The sequence below is a fragment of the Diadema antillarum genome, unplaced genomic scaffold (genome assembly GCF_040938485.1).
Source record: "Diadema antillarum isolate AM-2024a unplaced genomic scaffold, OU_Dant_1.0 scf00000231, whole genome shotgun sequence".
NCBI classification, from domain to species: Eukaryota; Metazoa; Echinodermata; class Echinoidea; order Diadematoida; family Diadematidae; genus Diadema; species Diadema antillarum.
In genome coordinates this window covers 502,914-523,657 of record NW_027271120.1, presented here as the reverse complement: position 1 = coordinate 523,657, position 20,744 = coordinate 502,914, and the positions used below count along the sequence as shown (strand labels likewise).

General features: G+C 37.7%; 1 protein-coding gene across 1 annotated transcript in view; it reads left to right on the top strand.

Moving 5' to 3' along the window:
• Positions 1–1,174: 1,174 nt before the first annotated feature.
• LOC139724822 (uncharacterized) overlaps positions 1,175–20,744 on the top strand; it is a 29,260-nt gene continuing 9,690 nt past the window's right edge. The window contains exons 1-9 of the mRNA XM_071635947.1: positions 1,175–1,266; positions 8,037–8,129; positions 9,487–9,578; positions 10,356–10,485; positions 12,471–12,673; positions 13,957–14,254; positions 16,207–16,310; positions 16,952–17,216; positions 17,774–17,868. Coding sequence (XP_071492048.1) covers positions 1,175–1,266; positions 8,037–8,129; positions 9,487–9,578; positions 10,356–10,485; positions 12,471–12,673; positions 13,957–14,254; positions 16,207–16,310; positions 16,952–17,216; positions 17,774–17,868 — 1,372 coding nt within the window. The remainder of the gene's footprint in view (positions 1,267–8,036; positions 8,130–9,486; positions 9,579–10,355; positions 10,486–12,470; positions 12,674–13,956; positions 14,255–16,206; positions 16,311–16,951; positions 17,217–17,773; positions 17,869–20,744) is intronic.

Sequence of the window (20,744 nt, the reverse complement as noted above, 5' to 3'; positions counted from 1 at the left end):
ATGCGTACCCGATTGGTCACCTAAGCCCTCCCTCTACATGCTCTATGGAGGAATCTACACACTTCAATGATAACAAAATTAATGACACACAACAACGGTCACCTGTGATTGTGAGTGTGACCAGCGTGAAAATTGGATTGTGCTTGAGGCGGCCTGAAATTATACTAAATTGCCATGAAATTATGTCACATCATATTCAACTATTAAATTGTGGCGCCTAAGTAATCCGCTAATAACCCCCCCCCCCTCAAAAAAAGGAGTCCTCACACTTCTTTTTTGCTACAAATCATGGTGCCCAATCAGCTGACAAGCAAAAAAAAAGTCCTGTTTTTGTTTTGTTTTGTTTTGTTTTGTTTTGTTTATCAAATTGTGGTGCCCAATCGGCTGACAAAAAACAACAACATAAGACCATAAATAAAAATACAAACAAAAACTTAGATCCTCCAATTCTATGCTCCCAGCTGTGGGGCTCAATTTCGTCCACAAATCAGCTGACAAACTAACTAACAAATAAAGTACCACAGTGCACAAAACGCATAGAGATTTCCTTTCTGTAACAATTACGCAAGAATTATGCTAAAAACAAATAAATAATGCCCAGCATAATGATTGATGCTGAAGCGTTGCGCCAGAGAGCATAATCATGCCAACTCTGGCAACTTAAGACATAATGTCATTAGTGTTTCTTTGTGTCGTTGCTCGCCCATGATTTTAGTTTTCTTGTTCATTTGTTTATTTATTTGTTTGTTTGTTTGTTTGTTTGTTTGTTTGTTTGTTTGTTTGTTTGTTTGTTTGTTTGTTTGTCTGTTTGTCTGTCTGTCTGTTTGTTTGAAGCTCCTTGGGGGAGGGAAGTCATACAGTACAGTCTAGCAGTCTCGTTGTATCCCCCGCCAACCAGTGAATATCCGTGGGCAAGTTGTGTCTTCCGTTTTTACATTCATTATGACGGTCTCTTGCAGTCGGGCAATAATTTGACCCGTACATGGCCTCTGGCGTGTGTAAAAGCGGAAAGATTCTGCCGTGTATCGACTAGGAAAGTACATAAAATCCGGGATTTCTGAACAGATGATACCATGTACTCATTGTATTCTGGTTCTGGTGTGAACTTATAATTGTTTGCCGCTTGCGCTTTTTTTAATGACAGACACATCGTGCCGATCTGCAGCGTTTGACGATGGCTGTTGTGATGATCCTCGCTACTGTTTGCCTCGCCGGACTCTCTGGCGTCCTAACTCTGAGCGGATCGAACGTTTGCACGAGAACAAGGTAAGGGTTTTCACCACAACTTGCATGGTCTTGTTTTGCGAAATTTAGTTTGAGTTAGGTACGATGTCTTCTTCCCTCTGTCTCTCTGTATATTTCTGTCTGTGTGTCCGTCAGTCTGTCGTCTGTCTGTCTGTTTCTCTCTCTCTCTCTCTCTCTCTCTCTCTCTCTCTCTCTCTTATTCACACACACATACTCAATTTTTGTATATCTCTCGAAAGGGAATACTGTATGCGCTGCATGTTATATTCAACATGACGGACAGAGGAAAGCGCGTGTTATTAGGTGCACCCTGGACGGAATACTCCAATCGTCATTTTAGCTGTGTCGAGACGCTCAAAATACATGGACAGATATGCTTACACGGACAGGTACATACACTCTTTATTGGATGAACAAGTGGTGTACACACCTATAGAGAACACTATGGTTGTCAGCGAGGATTGTTGTTGTTTTGTTTTTGTTTCTGCTTTTTTCAAAACTACACTTAACTTTTTCGGGATTTATAAAAGGCGCCTTGGAGCGGCCATATTCAATGCATGCTTATGCAAATTGAGTAACAATGGGGGTGAGTATTTCCAAGGGGGGGGGGGGGTGTTCTTGAAGGATTGTTAGCATGTAGTTAGCAGCACAATTAACCCATAGGATTCCAATCTGCGTGAAAACGTGACAGGCAATGCACAGAGTCAAAATGTCTTTTGAGAATCTCGGAGGGGAGACGGGATAAACATTAATAACACCTATACTGCACCCGATGAATTGCTTTGATATGTAGGCTAAGTGCTTACAGTGATAACCATATGTCAAGAAATATCTCATGGAAAATAGATGGCGGGCTCGGGAGGAGGGGGTGAGGAAGCATGGGTCTATACCACATGCTTGGCAGACGATCCGATGGATATGATTCATAGTGTAGAGTGTGCAAACATCATGGTAACCTTTCAAAAGTGCTGAAATTGTATATCCAACGCAAATCTTCGGGCTTTGAATTGAGTCAAGCCTTGTTACTCATCCGCCAGAATGAACGTACTCTTTCAAAACAGTATGGGATTGTGTTTCTCCCGATGTATTTATAAAAGCCGTACGTGTCTTTTTGCCTGCCAGCTAGTGCAAAAAGGACATGTTCCCATGCTTAAAATACCAAAATACATCGCAGTACAGTTGCAACATAACAACACATCCATTTAGGGTGGGGAAAAAATCATCAAAGGCAGAGAGGTCGTCGTTGGTTGACCCCGCGGAAGGAGAAGAGTTTCCGGTGGTTACATCCGATGACATCCGGGATAAATATTGAGAGAATAGGATATTCTAAAGCGCCTTATAAACCCTACGCAGTCTCAGCGCCACTGTGGCTGGTTATTAGGCATGGTAAGAGTAGAGTACCACCTATAATTTGTATTTAGATTTGGTAGAATAAACCAATTAAATTCAACAAAGAATATCAAAGATTCGAAAATAAGACCTGAAATAAGAAATTTATAGACTTCAGCGGTTATGATTTCACACAAACACACACACACACACAGGCAAACAAACAAAACACGGTAGTATCAGTGTCAACCAATGCACTTTATGCAAACATTTGGTAAACTAAACGATATCATGGTATTATCACCCCACAACTACCATATCTGTTTGTACACAAAACACTTAAGTATGTATATAACATAAGATAGATGCAACTTAAATTATTGTAACCCATGCAAAATAATATGCCATGACAGCGATGACACCAAGCATCACGAAGCGTGCCACCCATACCATTGTGGCATAAAGAGATTCATAAATTAAAATCCATAAACAAATCAAAATGGCCGGCGCTTGAATGCAACCTGATATGAATCACTTTACATGTTTCATGTGATAATGACGCTTTGGTGAAGGCAGATAGATCCGATCTCCTGTCAGTTAATTTGTAATCAGGAAAGACTCTGTCGTGACCGCAAAAATATATCCCGTGGGAAAAAACAAGCGATAACGCAGACGATTACCAAATGCCATTTACTGGTTACTGGGTCCTTTGGAGGGCATTGTTGTAATATGGAACCGCCAGACCACTCGATGTTTTTTACTTCTTCCTGTCAGAGTCACACTTCCCTCGTGTGCCACCACTTTTTTTTTTGAGGGAGGGGGGATGGGAGAAGAAAATCTGCAGAAACAACAAACAAACTGATTTGCATCCGTATTTGTATAGCGCTGTGCCTCCTGTTTCAGCTTTTTTTTTTATCTATACCAAATAGAATAAAATAATAATGTATAATAAAAAGATAAAGATAAAGGTAATATTGTATAAAATAAAGTGACCGTGCATCACAAAACGAACAAAAAGTCGCACACACTGTTTTTGCGTGAAGACTGAAAAAAAGGTGAAATGGATCAACCCAGCCGATCTTGACTTTTTCATATTTTCTGAAAGAGCAAGTCTTCTTCTATAACCCATCATGCTAAATTTTGGGATCATAAAACGGGCAGGAAAGCATGCTTTTTTTAGTTTATCTCGAATATTTTTCAGTAGAATAGTGTGATTAGGTGTGTCTTTAGAGTCCCTTTTAATTTCTTTAAAAAAAATGAACGCTCTCTTCATTTTCAACTCTAATAACTTTTGAAAGGATGATGCTACTGCTTAGAAAGTTGGCATTGATTATGGACAGAATGTGTTAATAAGACATGCTCAATTTCATTTTAATCTGATAATCCCTTCATTGTTGTTACTCTTGTGGTTTACATCCTGCTTTTTGTCCCATTCATCGCACAGCCAGCAAGGCTTGGTAAAGATTAATCGCTTGAATAGACATTGTACGTCAGAGCCTCTTTTCTATTAATAGTTCACACTTTTCCTGAGTGTGTGCTTTCTTTCCAATATTTAGATAGGTTAGGAAAGTCCATTGATTTGAGTTATACATCATTTTCAAGCTTAAAGTCTGCTCTTTCAGAAATTGCTCTTAACTCCAATTTCATGTTTGGCGACTTTCTGTTTGTTTTGTGATGCAGAGTCACTTAAATAATGATAATAACAAAAGATGATAAAAAACATAGTCATAATATTATCATTACTATCTTTACTGCCACTTTATACTACTTCAAAGTGGAGAAACTGTTGACGATAATGTTGGAAATGAAATGAATTGAATAATTAATGACAACAATAATAAAATAACGATAATGATTAGTAATAAAACAAGATAATCAAACTAACCTTGTCCATAAGGTACTATAGGTTATTAAACTATTCGATTCACTGAATGTAACTGACAATCTTATGGAGCGGGGACAAGAAAGTCGAGAAAATCTTCGCTTGCATTTGATGTTTGTATTTCCATCAGCCGACATTATAAGACAGGGGTACTGAGGGTGTCGCTATCCCTAATGGTATCATTAGTGTTGTTAAGGGTGGGTTTTTTTTTTTTTTTTTTTTTTTGGTTAGTTTATAAAATCCTCAAGGACTTCAGAATCAGAAGCCGCCACCTTTCAGCTGCTATAGCACATGGTCAGGTTCAATTCAATTCAATTTAATTCAATTTAAATTCTATTTCTTTTTTTTCCCACAAGAATGTACATATCACTATCTTTGAAAAACAGAGAGTTAAAGGTATGAAGCAAAACAATGTGAAATGAACAGAGCACACAATAATATTGTGGAACTTTATAATTATAAAGTAATGATATTATACATTGTCATAAATACTGAAGTGATCAAATTAAAGTAAACAATACAGCAAGTGCGAAAAAAATGGAGGGATCCACTGAAAATGCAAAGCTTGCAGAATGTACATGGGGCCCTCTGGATAAGAGGTTTGACTGCCCTGCGTTTATCTTTGTAGATGCAAAGTGTGCATCGTACCAGAAATTTAAAAATCCTTAAGAAACAGGGAATTTCTGGTCAGGCAATTGCAAACATGGCACATTGCACAGTGTTTATTGAACGTACATCTACTTTTTGTTTTCATTCTCTTATTTTTTTTATTTCTTTTACCCCATAAGGATAACAAAAGAGTCAATTAGATCATCAGAACAGTGTCATACCTCTTTTTTTTAGGAATAATGTCATGTTCGTAAACAATGCTATTGTGTTACACGTATAGGGAAAACCCTTGGGTTCACCAAAGTTGTTTTATTTCTTTTTTATTATATGGAATTATGAAACTTTCGTTGACTTGCAATGTACTTCTCAGTCTTATATATTGTGCTCTCTCTCTCTCTCTCTCACACACACACACACACATACACAATTAACCTAAAGCGATAGATTCACTTGAACAATGAATTACATTGACATTGATTGATGATTAAAACGAAATGAATAAAACTGTTTTTCTTGATGGTACAAAAGGACTTCGATCAAGTGTCTTTCCGCATGAAATGAATTACAAGAATTGCAAGAATCTAAAGCGATAAATGACATACGTGATTTACAGTAATTATCATTGACATATCATGGATCATTAAACTTGATATGTAATTACGCTTCATGCGAACAAATAAACACCCTTAAAATGTCTTCAGACTGGAGAATGCATACTAATGCGTTTCAAGTCATATTCATTATCTCATAACGAGTTTATGAGTTTTCCTGGTCTGTGGTTTGTATGCGTGACAGGTACTCCGCTTTGACTGAAGTTTGGCAAGCGTTACCAGCATGAACTACTGAGGTGTGGTAAGAGAGAAAGAGAGGAAGAGAGGGAGATGGGGGGGGGGGGGGGGTCCGGAGAGGAAAGAGGAAACCGAAACTGAAAGATTTGTTACCAAATTGAGAGAGAATGTGTCCACATCAGGTCATGTTACATGACATTGAAAAAGCAAAGGCAAAATCATTTCGCAAAATCCGCTGCAAGGTAGATCAGCCTGTCATTAATTAATCTTCATTCATTTGTTTCCATATTCAAATAACACAAAAAAATTTCAAAATAGCATAATCGATTTGTAAAAGAAGGCAAGCTACAATTTAATGTATAGTGCATGTAGAGCTGTCTATGCAAATCGATAATTGACGAAGAAAAGAAAAAATAAGAAAAAATGGAGTTGTGCGTATGGTAGGCGCCAACAATAACACCTAATTCCCTGCTCTCTGCAATCTAAGCGCTGTAAAACGGTACCTTGTTCGTTTAACCCGCTTTTTTTTTTATGCCAGTGTTTAAGTTGTATTGTCTGCACATTCCCTTTTAATAATGGAGAAAGCTATCTCTGCCAGGTACATCTCGAAAGGAAATTCGATTCCAAGTAATTTTGAAACGCACAGTGATGAGTTTGTACTATGGACCGAATGACTTGTGAGGTGGAGGTCCTCAAGTGGAAAAGCAAACTAAACGGTGGATTTGACTATCCTATGTATCAGAATAGACTTGTTTGTTGGCGACGGAGACGGGAATTCCCCTGCTATTCATGATCGTCGTTGCGCAAAATGCATGCATTCAAAAATACCCCTTGACGCTGGTGACAAACTAAAGGCGAATAATGAGAGAATCTAATCCCTCTGAGGACTGAGGAGGGAGGATATTAGTAATGGTACTGAAAACTGTTATTTCACGTGTACGAACCTGGCGTCTGCGTAGCAAAGCCTGCATACCAATGTACATATCCCACTAGAGTCTCTTTTGTTTACAGATGAACCTTTCATCCTATAACATACACCCACACACACTAGGCAGGCAGGCACACACACACACACACACACACACACACACACACACACACAAACATATTAACAATGCAAAGTGTTGTGACATTAAAAAAAAAGAATGTTTCTGGTAACCAAATAAGGATATTTGTAAGCTCTGCGATAGCACCTACCCGTACGAGTTGGAAGAACTTATTCGTTGTTTGTTACACAATGGCTGGATCCTTTTATCGCCGTTATTAATATGTTTAAAGCTGTGTACTAATATGGCCATTATGATATCTTTCAAGAAAGACATTGGTGTGTTATGCCTATAGATCTGTATTGGTACACGCTTGTCCACTTCGTCTATGCATAATACATGAACAAAATAAAGAAGCAAAAAAAAAAAAAGACCCACGTTAACTGATGTATTCATGAATAGATAAACGGATCGTGATTACAAATAAACGAATAATTAATACACGTAAGTGAACCTGTCCATGTATAGCCATGGTATGTAAGCAGTGGTCCCCTCTTAATAAATGTTTTCATCGCACCAAACAAGAAGATCGAGTGAAAAGTAGGAGGGGGGGGGGGGGGAGAAGAGGTTAAGGAAGAACAACGTAGGCCCAGATTTTTTTTTTTCCAAAGCGAAGAGGGATCAGTTGATCCAATCTTGTATTCCGCTCAGACAAAGCAAAGTGCGAACCACTATAGTTGTTCTTTCCACAATCGATTTCATTTAGGTATCTACTTTACACGTTGCGTCATGTTGTCTAAAATCTTTCTAGCAAAAAAGTTAAAGCCAAATTTTCATCTCCACCAATACTGTACCATCCCTTTAAAGACAAACGATCTAATTCTATTGAGTTGCCAGCAGGATTTGATAGATTTAATTGAATCACATCACCATGCACATTAAACTCTTATTTCTCAGGCTCCTTTCTCCTCCCATTGCTATATCATTCATGTAAAACCGCTTGCCTGCTATCACAACATTCCAAACAAAATATCCGACATAAATAATTTATTATTAAAAACAAACGAATGTTTAATTTATCAATCCCAGACGCCAGTTTGGTTTGATCTAGTATTGTTCATCAATTTCTTTGCAGTCATCCATTAATTAGTATGACAGCGTTGCACTACATTCACGTAATCTTTTTATCCCATACAGGCTCGTTCCCTCGACCAGTGTGCATTCGTTAGATTACTTGCAGTCACATTGCGAGCTCGTCGGATTTACGGCGTCAGCGTGTGAAGCGGCAAGGTACTTTTTGTCCGTTTCTATACATAGTATGATAATTATTTTGATATTACCTATCAAAAGCGACATAGAGGAACTGAAACTTCTGAAAGGAAAAATAACATTGTCTGCATTTATGTATCATTTATGCTTAAAATTCAAATCATTTTTCTATTGTCGTTCACTTAAAGGTTCAGATAGCCCACTAGAAGGAGCATTAATTAGGCTTATGTAAGTAAGGCACGAAAAGATATAACACTGTGATCATGATGACATGATGACACTAAAAGTCTTCAAATTCATGAAATTCTTCCGTCGAGATGTTTTCATTGCAACTGATTGACAAACTGCCCTACCTCGACGTAAATAACCACTGAATTGATCAATATTTTAGTATAGTATAGCCATGATAAAAAATAGTCTTGTTGCTTTTGGATGTGTGTGTGTTTGTGTTTGTGTGTGTGTGTGTGTGTGTGTGTGAGTTGTGGTGTGTGTGTGTGTGTGTGTGTGTGTGTGTGTGTGTGTGTGCGCGCGCTCTGACAAGAATGACAAAAATCATGACATTCTAACAAAAAAAGATCATTTTTTTTTTATTCAACTTCAGGCATAACCAATCCTTTTTAAAACCAAATCCTACATTAAAATTGTGTGTTCCAAGGCCACAACAATCAACTTTCAGGCCACCGCGGACAAAACAGGATGGTTGTGAGACAAAGCGGGGGAGGGGGGGGGGGGGGGAGGGTGGAGTGGGCAAACATATGAGCCTAGTCCTGGGTGGTGGGCAAAACAATCAAAATTATTCAAGAATTTTCACGACATTCACGGTGCGGAGGAGAAACCCAAACCCTGAATAATGTGGCCAAAATGAGGTTTGATGCAAAGGAGACTGCAGTGGCCACATGGACCAATTCGGGTATTCCATATTAGCAAGAAATTTGAGCAATTTTGCTTTTGTTTTATGCGAAATTTCTCGAATTTTAAGTAAATTTCTTACAAATTGTACAGAACATCAATATTGAAACATATTGCAAGCCAAGCATACCATTTGTGTCATCGTCATACTCGTTGATTCCTTTATTTTACAATCAGGCGAGTTTTTGTTGTAAAGAACAGCAGATTGATATGAAGGCATAATCACCTTATTTCTGTGGAACGTGACGAGGAACAGCCTCTGCAATAATAACCCTCTCTCAATCTGATCATTATGATCCAAATGACATAAGCGTCGCATAGTTGCATATGGTATTTATTGACGATACATTTTAGCATACATTTGTAAACAGTATATTTCTAACCATTAAAAATTTTGAACTGTACTTTCAGCGATATTTTGATGTTAAACCTCACGCAATAGTAACGAATTTCGCCGTTTTCTTGAAAGGAACAATGAAATACAGTTCAGCGCCCTCTACGTTGCGGATCAAGAGAATGTTTGCTGTGAAGGCTATCAACCCGTAGGAGACATTTGCACGGGTAGGTGTTCACGTTTCTTTTTCTTTCTTTTTTTTTTCTTACTTATTTGTCTTCAGGGTAAGATAAGGATCAGATGAAAGAGGTAAGTCGAAGTAGTTCTAATGCTACTTTCAACATTTTTTTTTTTTAAAGATACTGAAATACATACAAATCATTCCAGATTGACGTGTCTTTCACACTTTTGGACTTTCGGAATGTGATTAGCTTACATGATCATTTTTGTTTGTCCATGTAACGTTAGGTGAAAAACTACAAACAAGTATCAATCCAGCATAGTATGCCTATATCATAATATATGTATCTGAAAGTTTTCACCGTGACTGCCGTCGCTGAACAATCACATGTCTGGAAAATAATTAAGCATTCATGAAAGCTATCATTATCATTTAGAGTAAATAACTTACATCTTCCGTGATCGCGTGAGCAATTTCCAAAGTATTCCATCATCAGATGATCTCCAGCTTTGCTCATCTGTTACGAGTGGACGTTTTCATCTAATCGCCCATGTTGATTATATACCACATTAGAGTAATAGTTGTAGAATGTGAACATTACCCTAGACAAACCTAAAAATGTATCACTCTCCCTCTCTCCCTCTCTCTTTCTACACACACACACACACACACACACATTATGTATTTATTTGTTTGTTTATTCATTTATGTATGTATGTATGTATTCATTTATTTATCTATCTATCTATCTATCTATCTATCTATCTATCTATCTATCTATTTATTCATCTATCTATCTCTTGATTTGTCTGCCTCTGTTCAGCTTGCCCCGGTGGGAGATACGGTGAGCAGTGCTTATCGTCTTGCCAATGTTTCAAAAGTACAGGATGCGATCACGTGACCGGTGCGTGCAGTTGCTCAGCGGGCTGGAAGGGGGAACATTGCGAACAGAGGTAAATACATATATACTTATAAATATACAAATATATAAATGTATAAATGTGTTATATCTAATGTGATATTCTCAACCATCCACAAGGAAAAGTTGACAAAGTCACCCAAGGCATCTCGTTTTAGTCTAATCAATTTATCCATATTATACCCTTATCTTTCCAATTATACATAACTCAATTCTACAATAAACTGTATGATATGACAGAAAATTGTGCGAGAATAATAAATTCTGCTGTAATAACTTTCAGACGCAGCATAATCTTGAGCAGAGATTATCTATAAAGAATATTTCGCTCAGAAGGCTAGAAACACTATTCCCATCAATCAATGGTTTTATATCATGGTGATGATACAGACAATGATGATGACAATAGAAACAACTGAACAAGATAATTTTACCATGTCTGTGATGATTTTTTTTTTCGTTTGACATTATCATTACTTTTTTTTTTTCGTTTGTGGTTATGTAGCATTCGATAATTCAATCAAGATAAGTATACGGATTACGAAAGATCCCATTCCAAATTATGAGGAAGCCACTCTGCGTCTGACCTTCTATTATACAGTGACACTTAACAGATATTTGGTTTACAATTATCAATGAACTTGTTTTTGTCTTTATTTTCTGTGGTATCCTTTTGTTGTTGACGGCATGTTTGGTCGTTTGTTTCTCGCCACATAATCTACCTGTTATCAACAGCCATGTATAACAGGCACAGCGTGGTTTTCCTTTTACCGCACTAAACGCAGTGTTTTTGGTTGTTTTTGTGCGTACGTTTTCTGCTTTATCTTGATCCACACACCGATAGATTTGCTAAACCATACACTAACCACTTCCCATACAATCGGAAGGTGAACAATAAATATATCCCATACAGCTGGCACGCAACATTAGTTTGTCTGGTTTTAACCGCTGCACGGTTGGAAGAAATAAATTGACAATCAAAAGGAGAAAAATCCCAGATATTCATAACGTAAACTAAAGATAATGACTGAATGTCATCTTTCGGGGGGGGGGGGATTGAATAATAAATCATTCTAAATTATTGATATCAAATTAATCGAAGCAATGGTTTGTGTGTTTGTTTTATTTTGTTTACAGTGACCATTGCTTTAGAGATGCACGCATATTAAGAAAAAAAATGAATAGAAATTCAATTCGTCCATCCACCAAATCATCATTGATGCAGTAGATATTGTTTTCAGTGTAGCAATGTTGTACACAAAACTAAAGAGTAACACATAACTATAGAAAGTAATGCCTAATTATCGACATGTAAAAACATTCAGACATTTTTATATTGTATCCATGCACGCTTTGGACAACTTGCAATATTGTGTGTTACACCATTACATTATTTTCAATGCGTAGTACGCCTTCTTGGGCTCTCCTATATCAAACACAAAGTCACAAAGCTTTGATTGGAGCAGGCGTCAATATCCATTATCATATAACGCCTGAAGAGATTCTCATAAGTTGATTGGTTATTTGACATTGATCATTTGTCCCATTTCACTATGACGTCATTTTCCGTGCAATTGTGGCTCCATTTACCGTGCAATTTTGGATCCATACGATTTGCTCCATTGCACGCTCGCCGAGAGCCCGGCACACTACGCGTGTAAAACGCTTGCGTTTGCAGTGTAATATGCGACAGCGCGCTGGCGTAAAGCGCTCAGTGAGCACTCTCTCGATCTCAGATTCTCTCTTCTTTCTAAATTAATTAATCATCAAATGACAATGATCTTTTTTAGGCGTTATATAAAACAAATAGTAAATGTTTTTCATTCGTGCAATGGATAGAATATTTCATTCAGTGAAAGAAGAAATGTTTGATCCATTCAACTCGGCTGCGCCTCGTTGAATGGATCATTTCATCTTTCACCTCATGAAAATCTGTCCATTGCACTTATAAATATTCATTATTTGTATACCATTAATATGGATCATTCTTACGTCTATTCGGATATTTCTCATTGACAGGTGCGCCGTCGGAGAATATGGTACAAATTGCGCCCTCACCAGTTTGGATTTGTGCGAAAATGATGGTGTCAGCCATCCCTCGCAAGGCCACTGTCTGTGCAGCTGGACGTGGATGGGAAACGTCTGCACAGAACCGTGTAGCTCTCGCGTGTGTCCGCTGGAAAGCGATTCTTGTAGTAATGGCGCAACTTTCGATCCTACAGGTGCGTTCTGCAACTATCATTTGTGACCGTGCACCTCAAAACGAACATAAAGTCGCACACATTGATTTTGCGTGAGGACTGAAAATAAGTGAAGAGGGTCAACCTAGCCGAACTTGACTTTTTCATATTTTCTGAAAGAGCAGGTCTTCTTTTACATTGTGCTAAAATTTGGTATCATAAAACGGGCAGGAAGGTGTGTTTTTTAGCAATTTATCTCGAACATTTTTGGTAGAATAGTGTGATTAGGTTTGTCTTTAGAATCCCTTTTTCATTTCTAAAATACCTTGTCCACACTCTTCGCTTTCAACTCTAATAACTTTTTAAAGGATAGTGCTCCTGCTTTGAAAGTTGGCATTAATTATGAACAGAATGTGTTAATGAGGCATGCTTAATTTCAGTTTAATCTGATAATCCCTTCATTGTTGTTACTCTGGTGGTTTACTTCCTGTTTTTTGTCCCATTCATCGCACAGCCAGCACGGTTTTGGTAAAGATTATGCGTTTGAATAGACACTGCACTTCAGAGCCTCTTTTCTCAGTTCACACTTTTCCTGAGTTTGTGCTTTCTTTCCAGTATTTAGATAGGTTAGGAGAGTCCATTTGATTTGAGTTATACATCATTTTAAAGCTTAAAGTCTGCTCTTTCAGAATATGGTCTTAACTAAAAATTCATGTCTGGCGACTTTTTGTTTGTTTTGAGGTGCAGGGTCACATTTTATTGCCCTAACCCGTATTTGGCTTGAAGCAATGATTTGAAGGGATTGTAGAATTTAATCATGTGTTTAATTTTATGTGAGTGTCTTATTATTATTATTATTTATTATTATTATTATTTATTATTGTTATTATCATTAGTAGTAGTAGTAGTAGTAGTAGTATTGTTATTATTATTATTATCATTATTATCATTATTATTATTATTAATTTCATTCAAAGTAACTTATAAACTTTTTTAATACAAGGGGAAAGAGTGCGTTTTGTTGTGCATCTGATTTTATTCAGAAGTGATTGTAATGTACATTTTCGAACTTTTTTTTTTGCATTTTTTATAAAAGTTCATTGTTAGTCCTGCTATGTTCTTCTGTTCTTCTGTAGGTTATATGATTTATAGGATGAGAGAAAGTAAAGATGGGGACTGAAGGGAAGAGTGACGGAAAGAGAGAAAGAAAGACAGACAGGCAGACAGATAGACACACACAGGCACATACACAGATATAGATGCATATCATACACATCATGGAAAGTATAATCTTTTTTTTCGTATGCTATCTTCATCCCACTCAGGACATTGCCTGTGTGCGCCCGGCTATAGGGGGCGCTACTGCACTGAGCGATGCAACGAAACGTTGCACGGCGAATATTGTAGCAATCAATGCCAGTGTCAGAACAACGGGCTGTGCAACTGGGAAGATGGATCGTGTCTGTGCAAGCCAGGATTTCATGGTGAACGGTGTGAGCAAACGTGCGCGGATGGCACGTACGGAGCGGACTGCGCGCTGACATGCGATTGCCCCGGAAGCGGAAGTTGCAATCACATCAACGGTTCCTGCATCGAATGTCCGACAGGTTTTACTGGGTCGAGGTATGCTGAGTTGTGTCATAATCACAAGAAAGATTAGAGCCACAATTTCGTCATGTAGGTGGAAATGTGATCACTGCGTCGTACATTGTATGCTCATCATGATCATCAAACTTCAAGGATGTTCATTTTCTTCTTCAGAATTTGCATCAATTATAATCGTGCACAACGATGGATTTTTGTTTCACTTATATTGCCCCGAATTACATACTCACAATTGTATAGTCAATCACCTGACTTTGTAAATTTCTCCTATCTTCAGGCAGAAGTTGGCTTTCATGCAGGGTAAAACTCATGAAACATGATGGAATTAATACAGAATTTTTTTTTTCTTTTGTATAATGAAACACTTAAAACACTTGCCAAATCGATATATAACATAACTTGAAAGAGAAAGTGAACGTGTGGTTTGTCATGTTTTTGTCCAGAGTAACTTCCACTGGATCAGGTTGTTACTGTAAGTCCCCCATCCTCCCCCCCCCCCCCCCCCACTTCATCTGTCTCCCCTACATACCTGCCTTCCTGGCTCTCGCTCTCTGATCTTGGTGTTGACAGAGCCTCAGTTTAAAGGGATGGTACAGCTTTGGTTGAGATGGGGCTTGAGGTTTCAAACGTTTTTTTGTGATGATTTCTTGAGGTAATTAGAAACCTCTTATGAAATATGAAAGAACACGGAATTCTAAGAGGAAGTAAAAGTTTATTTGATGAACATTGGTTTTGAAAAGGTTGAGATATCCAAAACAAAGCGGCGATCCTAATAAAAGAAGGGACGACCCACCTTTTCTTAAGATAACTTTGTTTTTACTTTGTTTTTGGATATCTCAGCCATTTCAAAACCAATTTCATCAAGTTGAATAAACTTCGAGTTCTCTTAGAATGGTGTGCTTTTTAATATTTCGTAGAGTAGTTTCTAACTAAGTATCTTGCAAAAAAAAAAAAATCAAGCTGAAATCCTCACCTCAACAAATATTGTACCATCCCTTTAACCCTACATCAGTAAGTAATCCATAACCCTTTTTGTGCCAATAAGTCAAATGTATACGAATTTTGCACACATACTTTAGGACAATAGATTAGTGTCCCTGCTGGAATGGACACAGTGTCTCACAGTGCGTTCACAGTGTGTACACATCGGCGACTATGTAAAAACGCTCGAATTTTAACAGTCTGATAAAGATGATGTCACACTGGGGTGTGCTTTTTCACAGAGAGAATTCACATAGTGATGTGATGTTTCACACAGTGAATTGATGATCATCGATGTGATCGCATTGTTAATTTTAAAACACTCGAATTCAACAGTGTGAAGAGATTTCACACTGTGCTCACAATGTGTTCACAGTGTGCTTCACACTCTGTTTCACACTGTGAGGCACCGTCTTCTTTCCAGCAGGGATTTGCACGCAGAGAGTTAATACGGTACTCAAGTGGGATACAGTGGCTGAACGCATTGATTCGTACGATGTTTCCATGTTGAAATGTCTGTAGTGCATGGTCCTACATGCAGCCAATGTAAATTCAGCTATGATAAAAGTTTGGTTGAAACTACAACTCCGATGTTTCAAAAAATGAAAACAAGCGTGACCGGATTTACCACACTCAATGTTTCTCATCAGAAATATATGAATAGGAAAAGCTTTGGTAACCGGTTTGGCGTGGTAATATTTGTTTGTAGATGTCTTGTCATTGAAAGCATATTACATAATCGCCATAGAGGTTGTTGGTTTCATGCTCTCACAAGCATTAACACATAATTCCATGAAATTCAATTTTTGGCAAGTTTTGGTAAGGAACTACCGCAATACCAATAACATTGTCTTTAAAAGGAGATGTTCAGGGATTCGAATCCAGGATTATGCTGTTGAGATTCCAGTGCCCCAGCAACTACATCCATTCATTCATTCATCTTGTCACATTTGCCTCCCAACCCCCTCACTCCCCCCGCCCTTTATCAGGTGCTTAGAACATTGCCCAAATTTGTGGTATGGCCCATCCTGCAACACACCGTGTGACTGCCAAAACGGACTTTCGTGCGACCGTTTCACGGGACACTGCCCTGGTGGGTAAATTGATCATTTTATTTTTTTTATCCCATTTTCTCTCTCGGTGCTTATGTCTCCCCCACCCCCTTATTTAATTTAATTGATATAAGTAAGATAATAGCCGTTTGCAAGATCTTAGTCGTTGAGATGTCGTATTGAAGAAATGGTATATTTCATGTAGGCGGAAAATGGAATTCCCAAAGAGTAAATGTCGTGGAATAGCTACCCTTTGCTATGTCTTTCATCAATATCAATTCTACTACGATACGATAACAGTCAGTAGGATAGAAAATAAAGCCAAATCAAAGCCAAAGAGTATAATAGATGTGATCATTATTCCTACTTCCCTGGTACAAGGAATTAATGAATGAATAATGAATACCCCTATTATTTGTTATGGAGACCTCTAATCTGTCTTTCTGTCAGTATAAATATCATCAACCAAACAACAAAAATATTCAACGAAAGAGTATTTCAATGTAAGATAACCATGTAAAAGTGTATCTACATGCTTGTTTTTTTTTTTCGTTTTTGTTTTTCATGTGACATCGTTGAGCACTTATCGAATGGACCAAACTATGATTTGAATTGGCCGAGAAAATGAAGACAGTACTCACTCTGTTCTTGTTGGTTTGTTTTTTCCGTGGATGTGGTATAGGGGGTAGCCAAACAGAGTCGGACAGCGGTCCATCATCGACTACAACGTCCCCCGCCGCACGAGCATCGCCGATCGGAAAACAACATGATGGTCCCGGTCGGTCAACGACACAGTCTCAAGTACCAGTGCCAATAGACAACTCGATTGGCGGGGGCGACACGTCGTCGAATAATGACACATTGGTCATTTTGACTGCCGCGTGTGTTTCTATTCTGACCTTCAGCGTCTTGTTCTTCGTCACCATTTACGTCATCAAGAATAAGCCGTAAGCATTTTAAATCAATATGTTTAACTAAAATTGTGTCCTTTAAAAACAAAAATCAAAAATAAACAAAATTTATAGGAGCACAACAAACACAGTCACAACAAACGTACACACATGGAACCCAAACAACCAATAGGCAGATAGGAGATTAGAAATAAACATGAAATAGAAATCTGTTAAAATTCTGTAAAAAAACAAAAACAGCATTACCCTGTAGTCTTTTCCATTACTATCAAAATCCCTGGTTTCAAAGACCTGTAATTTCAAAGCAAATCACTTGAAGCATCAATATTCCTTTGTTTTAGTCTCTTGCTTTTTGAAGTTACTCAAATACAGACCTAATCTTCCTGTGCCGCAGGTTTGCTCAATATTACACATTGGTAAAGACGATAACAGTTACAACATCACAACAACCTCCCCTTTCATAGTGGACTGATTGCATAAAAACGAAATTGATCCTTATTTCTCCCACTGCCTCACTCTCTTTATCTCTCCTTCTCTCTCGCTCTCTCTCTCTCTCTCTCTCTCTTCCTGTCTCTCTCTCTTCCATATCAAAGTTGCAGGCGAGATGACAGCATCAAGCCCGACCAGCAGCCTGTGTCACAACCAAATCAAGTTCCCATGGAAATGTGCGGCAATGAGCCACCCTCACGTAAGAAACAACACTTTTCATTGTGCTCTTGTTGCCTTGATAATGATGTGATTCCAGTTGTCCTATTGTGTGATGTGCTTCATGACATGCCTGCACAATTGTTATTTTTCTGTTCCGTAATTTTCTATTCTGTTTTGTAATTTTCCGCTCATCATTTGACATGCCCACCAAAGTACGAATATCGCACTTGCACACGTCATCAATACTGTTTGAATCTAACATTTCACCATTACGCAATGAAAAGCTCATATTTTTAAGCCACATACTAATAGTTATGACAGACAGCGGTGAAGAGAGTATGCATGCCTCTTTTCTTATCGCCCATTTCTCTTTGCAAATGCTCTTGCCTCCAGATGAGTATGCTTACGCTTGTGATGTGAATGTCGTAGACGAAATCCTAAACAACAGGATAGATATGCGTGATGGATATGCGATCCCAAATTCGTTGGCTGAAGGGAATCGATACGAGCGTCATCCTGACTCTTCGACCATCACTGCAAACACAAGCCAGCCGGGACCTAACAACTACATGGAACTCTACTCGGATCCGCCGCCGGATTACGAAATCGTAGTACAAAATGTTCCCGCCAACACACGCGCACAACGTCTGTTCAATTAAAGTGGTGTGATGAGATATTTTGTCTCTTTCTCTATCCCACTGCCAACAACGCGCCAATTCGTACTATTCGTTATAAAAGGCGTAAGATGTCGGGTGTTAGATGAACTCAGTCTAATCTGAAATGAAACATTTGAAAAAAAAAATCATCTAATGCTGCCATCATAATGATATTTTGTATAGAATGTGATGTTGTTGTTCTTTCGGGTTATTATGTGCAAATTATACGGTTGATATCGCTTGAATGCGAACTGATAGAGAGAAAACTTAAAATGTCAAATTACGTAGGGAAATCAACATTTTTCAAACGCAACATTCTAGATCTTAAAATCGGGATATCGGCCGGAGCCGGTAGTCACTCGTGAGGTCTGATTGGCCCATTTTATTCAATCATTTTCCAGCTCTATCTACCCAGATATCCCAGTGCTCTTCACTGATCTATGTTGGAGATATGCGTATAAACTAGACCCCTTGCAATGACCACTACCCTCGCCATCTCACTAGACGGCGGTTCCATTACGATTCTACAAAAATCGACAATGCGCGGCATATCATGGCTTGATCGCTTCAAATCTTCTCCAGCGTATCTTGAGTGGTTCAGAAGCGCAGAATGCAGCGCGTCTCGGCGTCGGCCTTGGAAAGTGGCTACAACGTGGCAGAGTCGTGCTATTAACGTGGCACGATCGCCTTCAGCGCAGGTTTAGCGTGGGGAAACCGTAATGTAATCGCCTTGCAGGCAAGAAAAAAAAATGGAGATGGAAGGCGATTGTGCCAAAATTTGTGAATTCTTCACAGATCACTATGGTCGCCATGAAAATAAGGAAATTTATATTATGGGCGACTATAATATTGACATGACGAAAATAGATACTTTAGCGGTAAAATTAAAAACTATTCTTTTTTCATATGCTTTCCATTCCCATATTGATAACCCAACAAGAATATCCCAAACATCTAAAACCTTGTTGGATAATATTTTTTCTAATAACTTTTCTGTAAATAAATTCATTAATGGTATTTTATATTATGATATATCTGATCATTTACCGATATTCATTATTCTTCGTTATTCTGAAAACGTCAAAAGTATTTCAAAACCCAGGCCGATAATGTACAGAAAAGAATCAGACGAGAATATTGAATTACTTAATCTTGATTTAGTGAAGGAAGAATGGCAAGAAGTGTATCTTCAAAATAACGCCGATAAAGCTTATGATATTTTCCTAGATAAAATTTTATATTATTATCGAAAAAACATTCCTTTAGTTAAGAAAAAAACACGCAGAAAGAACAAACATCCCTGGATTACAAAGGGAATCATCAATTCAATAAAAACCCGTAATAAATTGTATAAACTGGCGATTACTACCCACAATACAAAACATTTTACAGATTACAAAAAGTATAGAAATATACTCAGTAATTTGATTCGTATTTCTCGTAAAATGTATTATTCTGATAAGTTTGATAATCAAAAGGATAACGTAAATGGTTTATGGGAAACTATATATGAAATAACAGGTAAAAATAATAAGGAAACATCGTCCGTTTTTTATAATGACAACAAAGAACTCATAAACCCTGATGAAATATCTGATGCTTTTAACTCATACTTCGTAAATATTGGCCCCCAATTAGCTTCAAAAATAAAAAACAAACATGTTCATTCAAACTTTACTGAATTTCTTCCACCAAACTGCGACAAATCCCTTTTCTTTACCCCAACAGATGAGGAAGAAATACTGGAGATTGTTAACAGATTAAAGCCAAGTAGATCTAGTGGCCATGATGAAATAAGTGTTTATATACTGAAGAAAATCATCAAACAAATAACCACACCTTTATCTTACATTTTCAATCTTTCACTGTCTTCTGGAATATGCCCAAACTCATTAAAAATTGCGAAAGTAGTTCCAATTTTCAAAAGAAAAGACGACCCTTCTCTTTTAACAAATTATAGACCAATATCGTTATTACCTAGTATTTCTAAAATTCTGGAAAAAATTATTCATAAACGCCTGTACATTTTTCTTCATGTAAATGACCTACTTATACCTAATCAGTTTGGATTTAGAAAGGGCCATTCCACCGATTTAGCTATAATTCAATTGTTAGATAAGATTACTGAATCTTTTGCAAATAAAAAACATTTTATAGGAATTTTCATGGATTTATCAAAGGCTTTTGATACCATAGATCATGATATATTAATTTACAAATTAAAAAGATATGGTATTCGTGGTTTAGCACTTTCTTGGAT